Source organism: Anser cygnoides, chromosome 12 (genome assembly GCF_040182565.1).
Source record: "Anser cygnoides isolate HZ-2024a breed goose chromosome 12, Taihu_goose_T2T_genome, whole genome shotgun sequence".
NCBI classification, from domain to species: domain Eukaryota; kingdom Metazoa; phylum Chordata; class Aves; order Anseriformes; family Anatidae; genus Anser; species Anser cygnoides.
In genome coordinates, this window is record NC_089884.1 from 20,312,491 (window position 1) to 20,333,834 (window position 21,344).

Here is a 21,344-nt window from a genome sequence, read left to right on the forward strand (position 1 = left end):
GTGGCACCAGGGGAGGTTTAGGTTGGAAAACAGAAGACATTTCATCTCGGAAGGAGTAGTTAGGCATTGGAACGGGTCATCCAGGGAGCTGGTGGCGTCAATGTCCCTGGGGGTGTTTAAAGAAAGGTTGGACGTGGTGCTAAGGGACATGGTTTAGTGGGTGACATTGGTGGTGGGGAGATGGTTGGACCAGATGATCTTTAAGGTCTTTTCCAACCTTAATTATTCTATGATTTGCTTTCTCTCCTTCCCTTCCCCCTCCCCCCCCCCCTTTAAATAGTCTTGCCATGTCTTCCCTAGGAAACCAGTAACAATTTTGTACAGTTCCATTTCCTGTTCCTTTAAGTTTGTTTAGGTATTGGTTTCACTTCTTACAGAAAGCAATACTCAAAAAAATATTTCAAAGAATAAAGAAAGGCTTGAGATTTTTGAATTTAAAGTAGAAGTACTTTCTTCTTTGTAGGACTTGGCAGGTAAAATTTTTCAACATGCCTCAGCTACTTATGGTTTAAACCATTTCCATAAACAGGATTACAACTTATAAATAACATATAATGACATTTTAAATGAAATTTATGATTTTTTTAAATGAAATTTTACCTAGTGCTGCATTACCTTAAGAGAAGTGTAACTCCCCCTTCAATGATTTTGAACTCAATCCCAGTGCACAATAATTCAAAATTACATGGCAAGTCATAATTACATAACAGGATAATACAAAAGACTAGCTTCACAAAAACAAACAAACAAAAAAGATACTTAGATTTGCCTACATTCATAATTAATAACTATAACTAATAATTACTATTTTGAAAAATCACAATTGCCAGAGTAGAATTCATTACAATGTAAAAACCTGATCTGGAGAGGTTTATTATCCATGCTGTATCTTTGCATTTAGCTCTCTGGAGAGGTAATTCATCACCACTCCTGCCAACTTCTGCTGGAGACTAGCATTTCCCATTACGAGAGCAGTCAGCTGAACGACATCTGTCCAGTCTAAGCGCTTGAGAATAGCCATGACTTCCTCATAGAGTTTCTGCTGCTCAGCAGGAGGCAATTCCAATAAAATCTGAGGGACCGGTCTAAACTGTCTATAAGACATCCAGGCACCAAGCAATCCACCAAGCGTGCTCCTCCTACGAAAAAGAGAGAGATGTTACTCTCTAGCAAATAATGGTAAAACCTGAATTTCTATTCAGAGGCTTCATCAGGCATTCCCACCTGTATAAGAAATCAGTGCAGAGTTGTGTGGACGAGGCATGTTTACTTTCAACAAGGTTTACACATGATGTTCACTCAAAGCACCAAGAAGGATTTTTACAGCTTTTTCCATCAACAACAATCACAGAGGAACTCCACACAATCAAAGCTAACAGTTTCAAGCTATAAATCAGAAACAAAACAGCATTCCTTAAGGCACTGGTCTCCTCAGGATATGCTCTATTATTACCTAAACCCCTCCCCAAGGAAAACACAAGCACTAACAACTGCCTCATCAGTGGCCATTAACATATAATCTCTTCCTATAGATTCCCAGAATGATCAAAGCTTTCTGCTTCTGCCAAGCCCCAAATAGCAGCTTCCCACTGCACCCATGAAGTCCACACCTCAGAAGGTAGCTAACAGAGATTAAGACCATCAGCTTTGTGGGGTTATTCAGACACGTTCAACCTTTCACCAACCAAATCAACACCCCACCCCAGCTGACCAAGAAATGCTCTGGTAAGAAGTGTGGTTCCAGGTCATCAAGATGAACGATCCCACATGGCTGATACGATTATGACCACTAACAACAAAAAGTCGGTGTCACGGCCCTACACTGACATTCTGTTTCAAAGGGCTACCAAACTTACAGAACAATGCTTTTTAACAGCAACTCACACAATTTACAATGCTGCCCAGAGATTGCCATTTACTCCAATATCAATAAGCCCTTTAAATTTATGGAAGTGCTCACAAGGGCAAAGACTATTCAAGGGCCGAGGCACCTTTCAAACTCCCCAGCGCAGTGTGGTTCAACAGGTACAGAGGAGACAGTCCTTTACTATTAGACTCTAGCCTTTCTGTAATTTTTAGAAAGAATCCCAGATGGGGGAAGAAAGTTCACCAAGAAACGGATAGCAGGTAGCTTTAAAATACAGAAATAAAACATCATTTTGCTGCTCTTCTTCACCCGCCATGACTGCTACCACCGTCTCTCACACTCCTGCCACTGCCTCACCCCCCCATTTCCACTCCCTTACTGCAGTGCCGGAGCAGAGCTCACAATAACAAGCTCAGAGCCTGTTAGCTTGCTCTCAGGTTTGTGCTACACTTCTGACACTGGTGCACCTCAGCATATGGGAACCAGCACTCTACCCATCTAAAGCAAACAAACTTCTAGTAGCTCATTCAAAGGGCTTCAAAGGAGCCAATACTATCTAAACTTCTAATCTTTTTATGCTTTTCTGTTCTCAGCAAATGAATTTATATCAGCAAATTCTCTGTCACCCTGAAAGGAAACACCTACACGTGCCTTTTGATGCACACCTTCTTAAAAGCACCCTTCTGAACAGCTAAAATACTAAATGCCATCTTGAAACAGCTCGGTTGCATGAAATCCTGCCACTACACACCCCTTTACTTCAACTTGTACCTACTACATAAGACTTACTAGTTTCTTCACTCAGGGACTTAACCACACTTCTTACTCCTAAATCAAAACACACTTACCTACAGCGATACCAGGTGGGCCTCCCATCAAGCCCCCAAGAAACGCTGTTGCACCCGCCACCAGTGCTCCTCGACCAGAGTGTTTCACAGCAGCTTTCATTCCCTTCTCCTGGGAAACATGGCACAGCAGCTGCATCACATCATCAACCCTGATGGGCATCTTGGCTGGTTATGATCCTGAAAAAGATATTTAAGTTAAGTTTTGGTTGATGCAACTCTTGCTGCTTTGAATTACAGTTCTAGAGTCTATCAGAGTAATAAAGGAGAGGAACAGTCACTGGGAAAAAGAAGAAAAAAAAATGTTTCTCTTTCCCTTCCACAAAAACAGATAGCTTATAGGTAGTGCAAATGCAGCTGAAACCACAGTACAGACCAGAGGATGAATCCAGAAGACTGAACAGGGAGGGGCAAGTAATACCAACGGAAGATTGAAGTTTCTATCTGATTCTACAGCATGTTATCTTAGTCTCAAGCAATTACCATGTTTATACAGCCTTGCACATGGCTCTAGGAGAACAACCAAGCAGAGCCTCAAATATAACTGGTAGATTGTAATTTACAGATCTGCCAGGTATCTTCTCTTTGTCCTAATTCTTGCCATAAATTATTTGCTTGTTATTACTTCGCTCCATTTTCTTACATGTTGAAACACTTGCACGAAGATTTCAGTTGGCAGAAGATTGGGGCTGTTGAACCAAGGTCTGGCTACGGTGAGCAGGAATTGTAGAATCACTCAGGTTCAAAAAGACCCCTAAGACCATCCAGTCCAACTTTTAACCTAGTACTGACAAGTCCACCACTGAACCATGCTCCTCAGTTCTACATCTACATGCTTCCGGAAGACCTCCAGGGATGGTGACTCAACCACTGCCCTGGACAGGAAGAGCCATGGGGACGGAAAGAGGAGGCAGAAGAGAGAACTGGGACTGGGAATAAACGGGACACACCAAAAGGAAGCAGAAATACAGGAATGTCAGTGTACGGGGGGGTGGGACTGCAACCAGACAAGCAAAACAACTCTCATTTGTACAAGGAGGCAGAGGCGGGAAAGGAACAAGAATAGGAAAGATCAGAAAGGACAGGTCAAGAGGAACACTTCCTCAGAAAATTCCATCAGCAGAGCGTGAGCTGGCAACCCTACCAGGGCATTCTGTCTTCCCAGGTGGAAGTTACGTGGGCCACAGGAAACTCAGCAGGAGCCAGGAGATGCTGCACAAAGCAGCAAACGCTGCAGGTAGCATGCTCGTGGCTGTTTATGAAGAAGGAGCTCCCAGTTTCAGCTGTGTTATGCTAAAGGAGCCACAAATAGAAACACTGCCTCCACTGGCTCTCTAGGAGTCATGGAATCACAGCCCCGTTAAATGCAGTTAAAAATCTCCAGCCCAGGGTAGATGCCTGACCCAGAGAATGATCTCTCTGGAATCAGGCCTCTTCCACCTCGTTCACTTGCTGGCACTACCCAAACCCTCTCATTGCCAAGACATCCCCCCACATGTGGCTAACCATTAGTGCCACCAATGCCACCGGTGGCAAAAATTCTTTTTGGCATTATCACACATTACATATTAAAGAACATATATGGCACAGTGTTGCAGGTGTCAGCAAGTACAGTGAGCAAGGCAGGAGACTAGATGAAGAGATACTATAGCTTCTTTCCTTAAAAAAAAAAAAAAAAAAAAAAAAAACCTGAATGCTTCCCTGAAAAAAAAAAAAAAGATCCTACCCCTTATTTTGCTACTAATGGTTGTGTGCTGTTAAGCCAGCCACTTAAACCACACGTTTTGGAAAGAAGTTACTATTCTAACTTTTCCAGACGCCCAACCTACAATCTAGAAAGATTATCTGCAAAAATCCTGATCCTTCACCATAACGACCAAACTCAACCACAGCTCTGTTTACATACAGTGTTTGAGAACAACAAACACTGAAAAATAAATCTTTGGTTTTGAGTTTGGTACAGCAAGAAGATACTTTCAACTTTACAAATATTTTAATACTAGGAGGACAGGGATACTAAAAATATCCTCATCTCATATTGCAAAAGTAAGCTCAATACCAATGAAACTCCGTGATTCAGAGCACTGGGATCAGAGAAAAGCCCATGAAGAGAAGAAATGAAGAAACTCAAAACAGACAGCAGAGTCCAAGGAACGTTCAGTAAATAAGGCAAAAGGACTCGGCACTGAACAATAAGAACAAGCTTGCTCGTTACACAAATACCTTTCCTTCTGCACAACACATCAGGAAAGGTCTTGCAGGAAGAAAGAAAGCACACGACGATTAAAAATATAATCACATACACACTGAAGGCACAGAGTTATTGTTGCACATGTAACTTTGCCCCTATCTAATAGTCAAGCATTTGATTTTCCAGTCTCTAGCGCAGATTTTACCACACACAGCATGTAATACCTCCTCAGCCCGAACCAACTGTGAGTCTTTCTTGAACAGCTCTCCCCAGCGCAAAGTTTAAGTGAAGCACTATCACAGACAGTTTCGTATTAAAACATAGCTATTGTGAAAGTTTTCTTTTGCACTAAAATGGCTGGCTCCAAATTATCCGAATAATAGTACTATTACATTTTTTGTAACACACCATTTCCTATTGATGGATTGTAAAGTGTGTAAAGAAAATGCATTCAGGAAAGAGACGGTAAGTTACTCAACGTCACCCAGCATACAAGCAGAAGAGCCAACACCTCTCTTGAAAGGCCCAGCAAAATGGGCCTTTCCACCAAGCCACACTACTTTCTCTGCAGACAGACGAAACAGTATCATTCTTGAAAGATCACCAGTGATATTAGATGAATCCACACCATTTTGAGAGGATCACAAAGGTACAGATGTTGAAACGCAATGTCTTTATCAAATGTCAAAAGCTGCTGCATAATCATCCAAAGAAACAAATGCTTTCATTTTTGCAGACTTCAGAATAGTTTCATATATTTATCTCTTCGGCTCTTTTGGAATTCATAAATCATACTTAATGAGAAGTGTTAGCATGGACTTACTGCAATTATGTGGTGAATGTTTGATTTCTGGCTTACACCCTGAAAAATACATAGATTTCTGTGATCTCTAGAAAGGTAAAGATGAAACCTCATGTTTTAATTAGGGTCTAATAGCTTTAGTTCACTGCAATACAAAGCTCTTTTATTATTATTATTATTTTTTAAAGCTTTCTAACCCTGCTGAAAGTCTGCTATTCAATTAGTCTTGAGTTATATATCAGCTGGTCAAGCAACATCAGCCTTTCTAAGAAGCTAGTGCTTTCTCCATAAGAGCATTTACTCCAGGGGAAAACTATGCATTCCTTTTACGTTGCCAGCAGTCATCATCTAGTTGCGCTGTTGCTGCTAAACTGCTAGTGTAGACAGAGCTCAATAGGTCATACCAATGTACCAATGCATCTGCACACAGGATAAACCCTGTGAACCTGGCCATATTTCCCCTGTTATCACTGCTTAAGCTGCTGCAGTAACTGGGGAGAAAAAAAAAAAAGGGGGGGAAGGAAGTGAATTTCCACATGAAATTGCATATTTTTTAACTGAAATTGGTATAAATGGTGTACGACTGGAAATAGGTGTGTGTGAAAACACCAAAACACCAGAACATCAATTAAAAAAGAAGCCTATATTGATTAGAAGGGGTGCCCTTTCATCAAGTTGAAGGGTGTGCTGTTTCCATTGAGCCCAGAAGACCCCTCTCCAGTAAGACCACAGCACAGACTTCTTGCTAACAGAAAACCCTGCACTCTGATACAAAGACGATGTCAAAGGTGGCAGCAAATCACACATGCCATTCCTTCTATTAACCCAGTGGGCTAACGGGATAACAGAAAGGCTAACAGTAAAACAATAGTAAAAGATTATAAAAGATATCTTAAGGGAGATAAAAGATTAGCCCAAAAAGTTAATTCATCATTGGCAATCAAGAAGAAGCTGGGAGATGAAGATTTGACTTGTCCTTCATGTTATACAGAAGCAATCCTGGTCAGACTATTTGAAAAGATACATCATGGGAGTATGACTGTATAAAATCAATTTGCTTAGTGACTTTGAATAATACAATCACCTGTCCCTTCCATGAGATCTATTACTTAGTTTTATAACAATAATTTTCTATAAAACAACCAAAAAGGAAAAAGGCATACTAACCATCATCATCTAGTCACTGGGTTGCAATCATCAAATAGCTGTCATCTGAAAGAAATATGAACAAGTTGAATCTTGGTAGCTTTTTACGCTATGTGTACTGAGCAGAATTTCACTTCCAAAGAAGAGCTATCCTAGCACACCCAAGCCCTCTGGACCATGAGCTTTCCTCTCTAAAAGTGAGATGAATGTTAACAGGAGGAGGTGATAGCACCAATTCCTACTCACCTGTGTTTTGGTGCACTGAAACACATACGACAGGAGCTATGAAGTGCAAGCTATAAAAAGGGAATGCAGTTCTGCCAGGGTACAGTGGAATGTAATCAAGTTATAGTGGACAGTATCACACACCACACAACTGGAAATATCTCAAACAATATTGAACAAAATGCTCAAATAATAACAACACAATGCTGACGTAATTGTCACCTTGCACAGCTCTCCACCAGTAACTTGGCACTGTCATTGCCATCCCACCTAAAAGCAGGTCACTCGGGGGAGCTGAGTGACTGCCCAAGTCACCCAGAAAATTCTTGCTGCAGCAGATCAGTCAGTTTCCTTAAACAATCTGCCAGAAGTCGATCAGCAAAACTTGTCTCCAAAACAATCCTTTGTTCAAAGTGAGAAGGCACTTGCAGCACAGGCAGGGAGGGAAGAGAACCAGCCTGCACCTAGAGGAAACCCAGATACTATTTTTGTCCCTGGAAAGAAGGAAACCCTACAAAGACAGCTACACAGCACCCCCTCTTGTCAGCAGCTCATGAGTTGTATTTGAAAGATGAAGACTCAGGTTTGTGACTGCTCTTCACCAGCAAAGCCCTTTACAGCCACTGCTTTGCAGTCCTGGAAGAACAGGGAGATGACCTTCAAAAACTGCCAACATAATGCTGCTTTGTGTTACCTTGCATGCTAGGGTAAGAGGTGAGAACTGATGTGACAAAGACAAACTCTCTGAGCCAGCAGACCCTCCTCTGTTGGCAAGGCATACACACTGCAGAACACTATGGCAGGGGGTTGGAACTAGATGATCTTTAAGGTCCCTTCCAAGCTGAGCCATTCTATATATGATATGATATGATGATAATTAGCCAATGCCGCAGCCAGCAGAGCATGCCACCATGGTGCACCACTCTAGCACCCTGTTCCCTGTCCTTAGCTGAAGGTCTGGTTCTAGTTCTCCTCTTGGAGAGGAGAGTCCCAGAGGACTGAGCTTAGAATTCTCAGATGCAGTTGGGAACAAGACCCTTCAGAAAGTCTGCACTCTGACAGTGACTCGCAAGGACAGAATTCTCACAGCCAAACACTCCTTAAGCCTGCCAAGGACAAGGGTGCTCTTGGGCCTCACTTAACCTAACGCAATGTTCAGCTTCTCTTTACCACTGGTACGTGTAAAGCTGGAATTTTGAGAGCATTGCTATGCAACAGCATTGTCCTGCCATCATGAACAGGCTTGGCAGTTGCTAAAGTTACTAACAGAACATTGGCCTGCAAAGCAAAAGCCAGCTGAACTAAAATTTCAGTAGTGCATGTAGCATAGACCAATATTTGAATGATTTACCTACCTTTGACATGGAGGATATTTGTTTTTTTGTTAATTAGGTAATAGTAGGGTAATAAACAGGTTGCATTGTGTGTACACTATTAACCAAATAATATCCAAATCAGTTCACAGTTAAATCTTTTTTTAACTTCCTTTTTAAGCAGTTCTCTGGTGTGAAAAGTGGATGCCTGTCATTCACCTTGCTCCTGTCATCATTGTTTATTAAACTTGTTCTCTGTTTGAACCAATTTTGATTTTAGCTATAAAAGAAGCATGAGTTTTGCTCTTTTGCTGCATGAACACAAATACTGTCAGTGACTTTTATGTGATTTTCTAGAGGAACAAACTGAACAATTTTAACAAACCTGGCAAAGACACTGGAATCTTCAGTAAGCAATTGTAGAAGGCTCAAAGGGAAAATCACGTGCAAGCCTCTCAAAACAGACACATCGTAGTGCTGTACCAGAAGCCTCTCCCAACCAGAAGCCTCTCCCAAAGCAGCGTTCAGCTGAGGGAGGCTCTTTGTGTCACACAGCTTTCTAATACTGCTGTTCCTGTTGGATGACTGACTTGGCAATGCAGCAGCACAGAAATTTCATAGGATTCTCAGAAACTGCCCAGTCTTTAGTATGTCTAAATTTTTTGTAACTTATTTGGATTTCATAGCAAATACTTGACTTGCAATGGAAATCTATGAAGCACTGACTTAACAAAAACATGAGCTGTGAAAACTAGGCTTACACAAAACGAAAGCTGTCAGGAATAGAGGCTGGTTAACCACAAACAGTATGAGACGTGGCTGGTAAACTTCACCAAGAAATGACTTAATGCTGCTTATAAACTAAGTCTTTCCGACTTGATGATAATAGCAGGTATCAAAATGACAGCTTTGAAGCCCAGAGGGGAGCAGGACCCACATGAACAGCAATTAAGCACGGACCAGCCAGCCATATGTGAGTGGTAAGCACTGTTCCTAAGGCAGCAGGGCCCAGGCAGAGCATGTGGCTTCACCTGGCTTGTCAACTCACCAGTGGTCATTCATTCTTTCCAAACTGGCTGGTGCTCAGCTCACAAAATCCACCTGTCCTTCAGTAATCATAAGGGCAGAACTGCCCTCCTCTTGCTGATTGGGCATTTTCTCATTGCAATGAAAAGTGACACACAGCTGCAGTAAACTTCAGGCAGTCATAGCTCACGAGATAAATACCACTAAAAAAGAAAAAAAACTTAATCAGGGAATGTACTTGAATTCTAGTCATAGCTGGGCTGATATTTGTGATCTAATGCAAATTCATTGAAGCCAAGGATTTAACAGATTAATAGAAAAAATAAAATTATCCCCACTTTTTATAGAAATAAATAGCTGTGTTATCCATAGAGGCAGCAGAGATAGGCTGAATTTAAGAATTAAGCTAATTGCCACTAGATGGCATATCTCAATGACTATTCTATGTTGATCTATGTTGGAATTCAGGATTACTTTTAAATAAAGCATATAAATAAAAATTCCCTCTCTTTGCTAACGTAACACTTGATAATTATGCTTGATTTCCATTTTTAAATCAGATAGCTAAAAAAAGAACAGAGGAGAAAAATTACCTAAAAATACACCATCTGCCAGTGAAAAATCTAGCTTGATTCTGTCACATCTACCACCAACACAGGTTAATAACCAGCATCACAGATGGATTCGTTATATAAATATGTACATCTCCCCATAGTGACTCTCTCAGCTGCTTCCTGAAACTGCTGGCACTGCTTTACCTTGTTTCCTAGGTGATGTCTCTGTCCTACACTTAGCCTGGACATTATACAGCTGGAATAGATTTCAGAGGATGTCATCCCCTGCCTGTGGCTGTTTCCAATAATGACAAGGGATGCAGAGGTGGACAACCACGTACGTACCGAAGAACAGTAACAGATTGATATTAACGCATTCTCGCACAGGTCTTTTCCTCAGATGATCAAATTTGCTGAACAGTTCTTTTAACTTGCCCAAATACCCCAATAATGCTAAGATGCAAATACTGTGGTGACCTGGACACTATAGCCTGAGTCCGTAGTCAGAAATATATGGAATAATTTGATCTTTCTGCAGCATTCAACAGCATGAACTGCCATAAATTGTTAAAATAAAAACATTGAATGTTGTGGGTTCCCATGCCCATTCTCCCACAGTAGCTACATATCAAGGTCTCCTTCACTACAGGTGGTTATTTACTACTTCTTGTATGTCCAAACTCACTTGAGATGAACAGCTGAGCTGCATTCTTTCTTCTTCTATTACCAGCAGTGAACAGTATTTCAGACCAAACTGCAAATCTTGCTGCAAGCCTACTCCTACCACTCTGAAAACAGGTAGCTACCACCTTCCAAGGAGTTCCATGTACATTAAACCTATTAAATAGCGATACAGAGAACAAACAATTCAATCACTTCTTTTTGACTCTACTTCAAGTCACCTGAAAACCTGTGCAAGTTCAATTTATAATGGCTAAGAGCATGTTACTTTGTAGCACAGAGTATGAAGCTCCTCAAGAGCTCAGTGGCAGTAAGGTTTAACATAAGCTAGACTGGCCCCCAAAAAAATTCTGAACAACTTAGACTAGGTTCCTCTTCATATACTTATAGCTCATAATCCCTATACACTACAGTGAAGGCTGAAAGTTTGTGATTAAAAACAGTTTAACATTTCTAAGTGTCTAATAAAAAGCATTTGAAAGAATACCCTAGGAAACAGAGTAACATTGGACAGAGCAGGACTGGTATTCACATAATGTAAGCTCCATTTCATGGCTATGACACTGGCATGAGCCATACAAATGAATTCTGTACCTGAATTCTGGGCCCCGATTTATGAATACCTATATAAAATGAAAGTCACTATCCTGATGTCTGAAACCACTGTGAAATCTGCTGGTGATCTGTTTAAATAGTGGCTACTACTATAAATTCATTGAAACCAACATCTTTTCTACGGTGTGCTTCGCAATCGGATGTCAAATTTTTTCATGTCTGTGTTTGAACTGCCAATTGCAAGAGGGCCAGGCTCTCTCTCTTACTGTATCATTCAGTCATCTGCTGCCGTTAGCAGGGTGTTATTTTAGAAAGAGTGAACTTAATTTGTGAAATAATCACAAAATTGCAAATAAAAGTATCTGCCTTCATAAAAATAGTATTTTATAGGTATACAGAGCATGTGAAGCCTAAAAAAGCAAATTGCAGTGTGTAATCTGTCAATTAAACTGAAAAAAACCCACTGATTTTAGGTTTGTATTATGAAACTACTACAAGGTAGGAAGTTCCCACTTACCATTTGCTTCTGTCTTTCACTTCACTGAAAAAGTGTTTTTCAAATGATAAGAAGAATCATTGCCCTGCACTCCAGGCAGGAAAATAAACTGTATTTACTAATGACAACATATACCTGCAGAAGTAAATTAATCAAATGTATACAACAGCAACTTTTGTGTTGAATTTTCAGTGGGGAAGCTTTTAACTTTGATAAACCTCAAAGAAACACACAGAGAAATCTTTGTTTTAGGGGAAAAACAAAACTATCAGAGCAGTTTCACTTTTCCAATATTAAAAAAAAAAAAGGTACATCTGCACATTTTTCTACTTACAAACTTGTTTCTCAAGCGCCTTTAAACAAATGGTGAACTACTGGCTAAGGTATTAAGTGCCCAGTTCTTAAAGAGTTCATTTACTCTAAAGCAAAACATAGGCCATAACGATGCTTCTTAGGAATATTTTAATGAAAACAGAGGACCAGATGTTCAGATTCAGGTGGGAAACCGATACTAAAATGACAAGCTAATAATAGAGATAGTATAAAAATGGCAGATTTCCCCCCCCTCCCCTTTTAATAGTCTTCTTGCCATACCTTCCCGTTCTAGGACACCAGGAACAACTAATTATGTACAGTAGTTTCCTGTTGCTTTGTCTCTTTAGGTATTGGCTTCACTTCTTCCAGAAAGGAATACTCAAGAAAAAATATCTCAAAAAATAAAGGCTTGAGATTTTTGAATTCACAGTAGAAGTACTTTCTCATAACTCTCCTTTGTAGAACTCAAAAGATAAAATTATTCAATGTTCCTTAGCTACTTTGGCACCTATGGGCCGTTACAGAAGAAATGTAATCCTGTTTGTGGAAATGCTTTACATCTCCTAAATAAAATACAATGATTTTTTTTTTTTTTAACCTAGTGCTGCATTACCTTAAGAGAAGTGTAACTCCCCCTTCAATGATTTTGAACTCAATTCTGTTGCACATTAATTCAAAATTACATGGCAAGTCATAATTACATAACAGGATAATACAAAAGACTAGTTTCACAAACAACAAACAAAAAAAAAAACCGAAAAAAATACTTAGATCTGCCTAACTTCATAATTAATAATTATAACTAATAATTACTACGTTGAAGAATCACAATTGCAGAGTAGAATTCATTACAATGTAAAAACCTGATCTGGAAAGGTTTATTCTCCATACTGTATCTCTGCTCTTAGCTCTCTGGAGAGGTAATTCATCACCACTCCTGCCAACTTCTGCTGGAGACCAGCATTTCCCATTACGAGAGCAGTCAGCTGAACGACATCTGTCCAGTCTAAGCGCTTGAGTATATCCATTGCTTCATCATAGAGTTTCTGCTGTTCAGTAGGAGGCAATTCCAGTAATATCTGAGGGACTGGCCTGAACTGTCCACTATTCATCCAGGCACCAAGCAATCCACCAAGCGCTCCTCCTAGAAAACAGAGAGAGATGTTACTCTCTAGCAAATAATGGTAAAACCTGAATTTCTATTCAGAGGCTTCATCAGGCATTCCCACCTGTATAAGAAATCAGTGCAGAGTTGTGTGGACGAGGCGTGTTTACTTTCAACAAGGTTTACACATGATGTTCACTCAAAGCACCAAGAAGGATTTTTACAGCTTTTTCCATCAACAACAATCACAGAGGAACTCCACACAATCAAAGCTAACAGTTTCAAGCTATAAATCAGAAACAAAACAGCATTCCTTAAGGCACTGGTCTCCTCAGGATATTCTCTATTATTACCTAAATCCCTCCCCAAGGAAAACACAAGCACTAACAACTGCCTCATCAGTGGCCATTAACATATAATCTCTTACTATAGATTCCCAGAATGATCAAAGCTTTCTGCTTCTGCCAAGCCCCAAATAGCAGCTTCCCACTGCACCCATGAAGTCCACACCTCAGAAGGTAGCTAACAGAGATTAAGACCATCAACTTTGTGGGGTTATTCAGACACATTCAACCTTTCACCAACCAAATCAACACCCCACCCCAGCTGACCAAGAAATGCTCTGGTAAGAAGTGTGGTTCCAGGTCATCAAGATGAACGATCCCACATGGCTGATACGATTATGACCACTAACAACAAAAAGTCGGTGTCATGGCCCTACACTGACATTCTGTTTCAAAGGGCTACCAAACTTACAGAACAATGCTTTTTAACAGCAACTCACACAATTTACAATGCTGCCCAGAGATTGCCATTTACTCCAATATCAATAAGCCCTTTAAATTTATGGAAGTGCTCACAAGAGCAAAGACTATTCAAGGGCTGAGGCACATGCAACTTCAGTGCCGAGGCACCTTTCAAACTCCCCAGCGCAGTGTGGTTCAACAGGTACAGAGGAGACAGTCCTTTACTATTAGACTCAGCCTTTCTGTAATTTTTAGAAAGAATCCCAGATGGGGGAAGAAAGTTCACCAAGAAACGGATAGCAGGTAGCTTTAAAATACAGAAATAAAACATCATTTTGCTGCTCTTCTTCACCCGCCATGACTGCTACCACCGTCTCTCACGCTCCTGCCACTGCCTCACCCCCCATTTCCACTCCCTTACTGCAGTGCCGGAGCAGAGCTCACAATAACAAGCTCAGAGCCTGTTAGCTTGCTCTCAGGTTTGTGCTACACTTCCGACACCGGTGCACCTCAGCATATGGGAACCAGCACTCTACCCACCTAAAGCAAACAAACTTCTAGTAGCTCATTCAAAGGGCTTCAAAGGAGCCAATACTATCTAAACTTCTAACCTTTTTATGCTTTTCTGTTCTCAGCAAACGAATTTATATCAGCAAATTCTCTGTCACCCTGAAAGGAAACACCTACACGTGCCTTTTGATGCACACCTTCTTAAAAGCACCCTTCTGAACAGCTAAAATACTAAATGCCATCTTGAAACAGCTCGGTTGCATGAAATCCTGCCACTACACACCCCTTTACTTCAACTTGTACCTACTACATAAGACTTACTAGTTTCTTCACTCAGGGACTTAACCACACTTCTTACTCCTAAATCAAAACACACTTACCTACAGCGATACCAGGTGGGCCTCCCATCAAGCCCCCAAGAAATGCTGTTGCACCCGCCACCAGTGCTCCTCGACCAGAGTGTTTCACAGCAGCTTTCATTCCCTTCTCCTGGGAAACATGGCACAGCAGCTGCATCACATCATCAACCCTGATGGGCATCTTGGCTGGTTATGATCCTGAAAAAGATATTTAAGTTAAGTTTTGGTTGATGCAACTCTTGCTGCTTTGAATTACAGTTCTAGAGTCTATCAGAGTAATAAAGGAGAGGAACAGTCACTGGGAAAAAGAAGAAAAAAAATGTTTCTCTTTCCCTTCCACAAAAACAGATAGCTTATAGGTAGTGCAAATGCAGCTGAAACCACAGTACAGACCAGAGGATGAATCCAGAAGACTGAACAGGGAGGGGCAAGTAATACCAACGGAAGATTGAAGTTTCTATCTGATTCTACAGCATATTATCTTAGTCTCAAGCAATTACCATGTTTATACAGCCTTGCACATGGCTCTAGGAGAACAACCAAGCAGAGCCTCAAATATAACTGGTAGATTGTAATTTACAGATCTGCCAGGTATCTTCTCTTTGTCCTAATTCTTGCCATAAATTATTTGCTTGTTATTACTTCGCTCCATTTTCTTACATGTTGAAACACTTGCATGAAGATTTCAGTTGGCAGAAGATTGGGGTTGTTGAACCAAGGTCTGGCTACGGTGAGCAGGAATTGTAGAATCACTCAGGTTCAAAAAGACCCCTAAGACCATCCAGTCCAACTTTTAACCTAGTACTGACAAGTCCACCACTGAACCATGCTCCTCAGTTCTACATCTACATGCTTCTGGAAGACCTCCAGGGATGGTGACTCAACCACTGCCCTGGACAGGAAGAGCCATGGGGACGGAAAGAGGAGGCAGAAGAGAGAACTGGGACTGGGAATAAACGGGACACACCAAAAGGAAGCAGAAATACAGGAATGTCAGTGTACGGGGGGGTGGGACTGCAACCAGACAAGCAAAACAACTCTCATTTGTACAAGGAGGCAGAGGCGGGAAAGGAACAAGAATAGGAAAGATCAGAAAGGACAGGTCAAGAGGAACGCTTCCTCAGAAAATTCCATCAGCAGAGCGTGAGCTGGCAACCCTACCAGGGCATTCTGTCTTCCCAGGTGGAAGTTACGTGGGCCACGGGAAACTCAGCAGGAGCCAGGAGATGCTGCACAAAGCAGCAAACGCTGCAGGTAGCATGCTCGTGGCTGTTTATGAAGAAGGAGCTCCCAGTTTCAGCTGTGTTATGCTAAAGGAGCCACAAATAGAAACACTGCCTCCACTGGCTCTCTAGGAGTCATGGAATCACAGCCCCGTTAAATGCAGTTAAAAATCTCCAGCCCAGGGTAGATGCCTGACCCAGAGAATGATCTCTCTGGAATCAGGCCTCTTCTACCTCGTTCACTTGCTGGCACTACCCAAACCCTCTCATTGCCAAGACATCCCCCCACATGTGGCTAACCATTAGTGCCACCAATGCCACCGGTGGCAAAAATTCTTTTTGGCATTATCACACATTACATATTAAAGAACATATATGGCACAGTGTTGCAGGTGTCAGCAAGTACAGTGAGCAAGGCAGGAGACTAGATGAAGAGATACTATAGCTTCTTTCCTTAAAAAAAAAAAAAAAAAACAAAAAAACTGAATGCTTCCCTGAAAAAAAAAAAGATCCTACCCCTTATTTTGCTACTAATGGTTGTGTGCTGTTAAGCCAGCCACTTAAACCACACGTTTTGGAAATAAGTTACTATTCTAACTTTTCCAGACGCCCAACCTACAATCTAGAAAGATTATCTGCAAAAATCCTGATCCTTCACCATAACGACCAAACTCAACCACAGCTCTGTTTACATACAGTGTTTGAGAACAACAAACACTGAAAAATAAATCTTTGGTTTTGAGTTTGGTACAGCAAGAAGATACTTTCAACTTTACAAATATTTTAATACTAGGAGGACAGGGATACTAAAAATATCCTCATCTCATATTGCAAAAGTAAGCTCAATACCAATGAAACATCGTGATTCAGAGCACTGGGATCAGAGAAAAGCCCATGAAGAGAAGAAATGAAGAAACTCAAAACAGACAGCAGAGTCCAAGGAACGTTCAGTAAATAAGGCAAAAGGACTCGGCACTGAACAATAAGAACAAGCTTGCTCGTTACACAAATACCTTTCCTTCTGCACAACACATCAGGAAAGGTCTTGCAGGAAGAAAGAAAGCACACAACGATTAAAAATATAATCACATACACACTGAAGGCACAGAGTTATTGTTGCACATGTAACTTTGCCCCTATCTAATAGTCAAGCATTTGATTTTCCAGTCTCTAGCGCAGATTTTACCACACACAGCATGTAATACCTCCTCAGCCCGAACCAACTGTGAGTCTTTCTTGAACAGCTCTCCCCAGCGCAAAGTTTAAGTGAAGCACTATCACAGACAGTTTCGTATTAAAACATAGCTATTGTGAAAGTGAAAGTTTTCTTTTGCACTAAAATGGCTGGCTCCAAATTATCCTAATCTTTGTAGTACCCAAGCACTGCTGACAGGGAACAAAAATGTGCTCTTTGGGAAAGGGAGCAAATATGCTCTACAGCTCCATAGACACACAGCAGGAAATTCTTCAAATAGTTGCATTCCTCTCACTACTTCATTCATCTTCATGCCAGCCCAAATAAAACATCACAGCTCCTAATTTTACCTAATTTTTTTTTTGGTCAGGCTTAGGACACAGCAGTGTATGAGAATAACAGTGCATGTTGGTTGGTGACAAAGTGACACGCTCTGCTTCCATTGTGTCTCTCAATAAAATCCAAGCTCAAAGTAATAAACAAATGGCTGCTCTGTTCTTCCTGGAGCAGCAAGAAAACAAAAACAAAATATACGACTTGTAGAAAGCACACTAGTCTGGTAATGCTGAAAAACAAGAAGAAAAGTATTTCTTTTTAACACAGCAACAAGTAACCAGGTTTCCAGCCAGAATAACATTTACACCAGCACTCTGAACCTGTAACTGGTGCAGAATCCAGTTCTTCCTCTCAACGAGAAGGAAACCGACTTGAGTGTGTCCTGCACCAGCTCAGCACAATCTCAGACTAAACCAATGGCCAGAGTGCTGAATTTGCTTCTTCTCTTTGGGCTAAATCCAGAGGACTTCTCATGCAAACTTCTTCAGTATGAAGGCTTTGCAGCACTGACAGGACAGCACAACACAGATCTTGCTGAGGATCAAAGCTAACTACACGAGCCTAGTTTTCCTGACACCTAAAGCAAGCTGGGCTCCTGATGAGCTTTCAAAGCCAGGTTCAGCAACTACTTCAGATTTTCCCTCTCCCTTACGTTTTCTCTTACAGAAAGTCAATTTATTCTTCATCTGGAAAACTGCTTTGCAATTGGTTTCCCCTCAACTTTGCTAACGCTTACTGCATGCTTTATGGCTAAGCCAGAGGATACACAGGTTGTTGTGAAGGGATAAAGGAAAGTATAACTATTTTGAGGTTTAAACATTTGGTTGGCAGTCAAATGAAATGCTAGAGAATCTCTAACTACCTGGGTGGATAGACCTGCAACAGTTGTTAGCATCTACCAAAACCCGTGGTTCTCCATCTGAGAGGACTTAATGACAGAATGCTTCAGGAAACTCAGAAAGTTTACCAGAAGATGAAAACGCTCTGTTCTGCCACAGAGATGTCTCAGCATATTCCTAAAAATGAACAATTCTGCATTTGAAAAATGGGATTGTTACCTCAGATAGTCAACCTCATGTGTATCAATAACCAATAAATAAACACTATCTACCCATCGTTTCTTTCCTGCATCAAGTCTGTTCTTTTTTTTTCCTGCCTAATTCAGCCTCTTGCTCACCTGCAAGCACCGTAATGTGTCCCCCACACACCCCCACTCAAACTGGCTTCTTTTCCTAAACCAACCTAATTCTAATACACATGAAATAACGTTTTGTGAGCAAAGAAACCCAAAGGTGAAGCATCAGGTTCCTGTACGATGTAGAAGCTGGCTAAATTATTAAGTATCTGTGAAGGGCTGGCCACAAGTTTCTTATCGCTTAAAAAACGCTAGCCCTACCCAGTTGTCTTTTTTAAGCTATCAATTGAGCAGAAACTTATTTCTTTTCCTAGCTAGGTTTTCCATTTCAGAGAACATATTCAGGAGTTACAGGTCACTTGCGTCAGCTAGCTGGCACTGAAGCCAAAAGGACCAGACTTCCAGTCAGGAAAGAAAAAAGGGCTGACGCTCGGAGAACAGCTGAATAGCAGAGCTGGTTCCCTTGTAGAGACACCTGGGGCGGCACGTTACAGCGGTACCTTCTGAATTTGGTCCAGCTTTAAGGATGCTTCCTCCGACTCGCTACAAAAGCACAAATAAAATGAAATTAATCGGCACGCCCTTAGCGCGTTAAGATTTACTGCAATCTTTCTGACTGCAGCAGGCTGAGCACAAAATACAAGCCGTCTGCAGCAACCACCGCAGCCACGCTTCGCGTTTCTTTTTGTTTCAGTTCTCCTACGACGCCGGTACCAGACGTTACGCCTAAAAGGGCGGTCAGAAGGCCACAGCCCGCGGCCCGGAGGTGACACGGCACCCAGGGGCCGGCCGCCGTCTCGGCCCCGGCCCCGCGCACCCCGGGCCTGCAGCCGCCCCCCGCCGGAGCGCCCGTGCCCGCCGCCCCTCCATCTTGTGCCCACCTCCCCCGGCCTCCCCCGCAGGCTCGCTCCGCTGACAGAGGCCGGGCGGCCGCCGAGCCCCTCCGTCCCTCCCCGGCCGCGGCTCCTCCCTCGGGCCCGCTCGGGCCCGCTCGGGCTCCCGGCCCCGGACCTCCTACCTCGGCCGGCGGCCCCGGGCCCGCGGGAGACGTCGCCGGGGGAGGAGCGCGGCCCGCGGCGGCGACCCCGGCTGAGGGGCGAGGGGCGGAGCGGAGCTGCCCCGGGCTCGGTCCCTCCTTCCCCGCCCTTTCCTCGGCGCCCCGCCGCAGCTCCCCGAGGCTGTGCTCGGCCCTGGCGACGCCCCAGCTTTCTTCAAGGGCGAACCCGGAGCTCCGGGGAGCGCTGAGCACCGGGCGCCGTTCCTCCGCCTCCTCCGCACCCCCGGGGCCAGGCTCCTCTGCGGGCATCCCGGGGCCCGCCGCCGCCGAGCCCCAACACGGCCGTGCCGCCGGGTGTGCTGGTCTCCAGGAGCGTCCCCCAGCCCCATCTGAGCTATTTAGGAAAAGAGGAAGGAAGGGCCTGTCTACCACAACACCATCAGGGCATCCGCGGTCCGAGCAGGCTCATCCGAGAGTGTTTTTGTATCCTGTTCATCTGGGTCAGTCATCAGCTCGGTAACGCGCGGTGTGCGAGGCTGGTGCAGCACCACATGCAATCAAGGAGGAGCTGAGGCAGGGTTAAACAGCCGTGTCACATATGGGCTCTGGAAATATCACGCTGCTTCTGAACACCAGCACAATCCTAAAAAAGTTGCTGCCTAACGTTAAGAAAGCTGTTGTTTTCCAAGAATGGATTATTGTGAGGCTTTTGTTTCCTTGTCAGCTAAGTCTTTATTATGATTTCATCTCTGATTTAAAGTCAGCCATCTCCCCTCAGTTCCTTGTTGAGAAGATGAAAAAGCAGGATGCGAAGAGGAAAGAACATAACTTACAATTTTGGTCTCTTTCCTGTGGTTGCACTGGGGACTTTTTAACCTCCCCATGCTTTATATGATCACATAAAATAACTCTCTGTTTAACAACTCAAAATGTTACAGGTCTGCTGGTGCTCTTGATTTTTATGATTTGGATGTAAAGAGCAAATGTAATCCCTAAAATGAACAAAGAACCAAAATGCCACATACGTTTGCAGAAGTTCCCCCCCCCCCCGAATTCCAGCTGGAAGCAGCTTTCCTAGGAGCAAAATTAAGAACAATGAAGCCTGCTGACCACTGAAGGAGGGAATTTTTATCAGTCTATCCTGAACTGAATTATTAAGTCAGAACTCAAACTAAGGATAAACACTAATAATTTATTAGGACTACATCAGCAGATATTATGCCATTATTTTTTCTATGCTAGAAGTTGCTATAGTGAAAATGTGAGATAATTGTGCAAAATGTATCCTCTAAGAGGTACTGTAAATCACAGTACACTCTCCAATAAATTTTGACTCTGTTAAAATCAATGGGAGTTGGCCGCTGTAATCAGTTGGATCCAGATTTCATTCTGCATGTAGTTACCAGCCAGTATCTGATGGTGTGCCTATTTTTTTGGTGAGCATTAACCTACACACATGAATCAGCACACCACACGGTCCACCAAGCGTTCTGTGAGTTTTTGCTAAGTAACCATGCAGAAAACTCCTGGTTTTAGTCTTACTGAAGCAGTAAGACCCGGAAGAGATTTTCTCCTGACCACGTTTACTGCCCAGCTGGCTCCATCTGGTGGCTATCCGACCTCCTAGCCACCTCGGGGGTTCGGGTCCACAGGTGCACTTTGGGAAACGTGATAACTCTGCTGGCTGTATTCTCTCTTACAGGATTGTGAATAACTGTCACT

General features: G+C 42.5%; 2 protein-coding genes across 10 annotated transcripts in view; both read right to left on the bottom strand.

The window, feature by feature from the left end:
• LOC106039568 (protein C19orf12-like) overlaps positions 1 to 11,934 on the bottom strand; it is an 81,802-nt gene extending 69,868 nt beyond the window's left edge. The window contains exons 1-5 of one of the 4 annotated variants that reach the window (XR_010834575.1): positions 10,655 to 11,934; positions 9,438 to 9,618; positions 6,873 to 6,917; positions 2,716 to 2,892; positions 857 to 1,139 (exon numbers count right to left, since the gene is read on the bottom strand). Coding sequence is in view for 1 of the 4 variants with exons in the window: in XM_067004445.1 (XP_066860546.1) it covers positions 875 to 1,105 (231 nt within the window). In the remaining 3 variants the exon portion in view is untranslated. The other 3 variants (XM_067004445.1, XR_010834577.1, XR_010834576.1) reach the window with 3 other exon arrangements.
• A 212-nt stretch (positions 11,935 to 12,146) lies between these two features.
• C12H19orf12 (chromosome 12 C19orf12 homolog) lies at positions 12,147 to 20,199 on the bottom strand. 6 transcript variants are annotated; one of them, XM_067004441.1, is made up of 4 exons: positions 20,052 to 20,171; positions 19,126 to 19,168; positions 14,758 to 14,934; positions 12,147 to 13,160 (listed from the first exon to the last, which is right to left on the bottom strand). In XM_067004441.1, the coding sequence occupies exons 3-4, from the start codon at positions 14,915 to 14,917 to the stop codon at positions 12,895 to 12,897; spliced, it is 426 nt and encodes a 141-aa protein (XP_066860542.1). In that variant the 5' UTR covers positions 14,918 to 14,934; positions 19,126 to 19,168; positions 20,052 to 20,171; the 3' UTR covers positions 12,147 to 12,894. The 6 variants fall into 6 exon arrangements, with proteins under 6 accessions (XP_066860542.1, XP_066860540.1, XP_066860541.1 ...); XM_067004439.1 differs by lacking the exon at positions 20,052 to 20,171 and adding an exon at positions 19,644 to 19,974; XM_067004440.1 differs by lacking the exon at positions 20,052 to 20,171 and adding an exon at positions 19,507 to 19,600.
• Between the last annotated feature and the right edge of the window lie 1,145 nt (positions 20,200 to 21,344).

Excerpts from the sequence above, each read along its gene's own strand:
- C12H19orf12 (XM_067004444.1), bottom strand. The coding sequence starts at position 14,917 with ATGCCCATCAGGGTTGATGATGTGATGCAGCTGCTGTGCCATGTTTCC. Across the intron at positions 13,161-14,757 it reads CCCACCTGGTATCGCTGTAG|GAGGAGCGCTTGGTGGATTG; the intron begins GTAAGTGTGTTT and ends TCTGTTTTCTAG.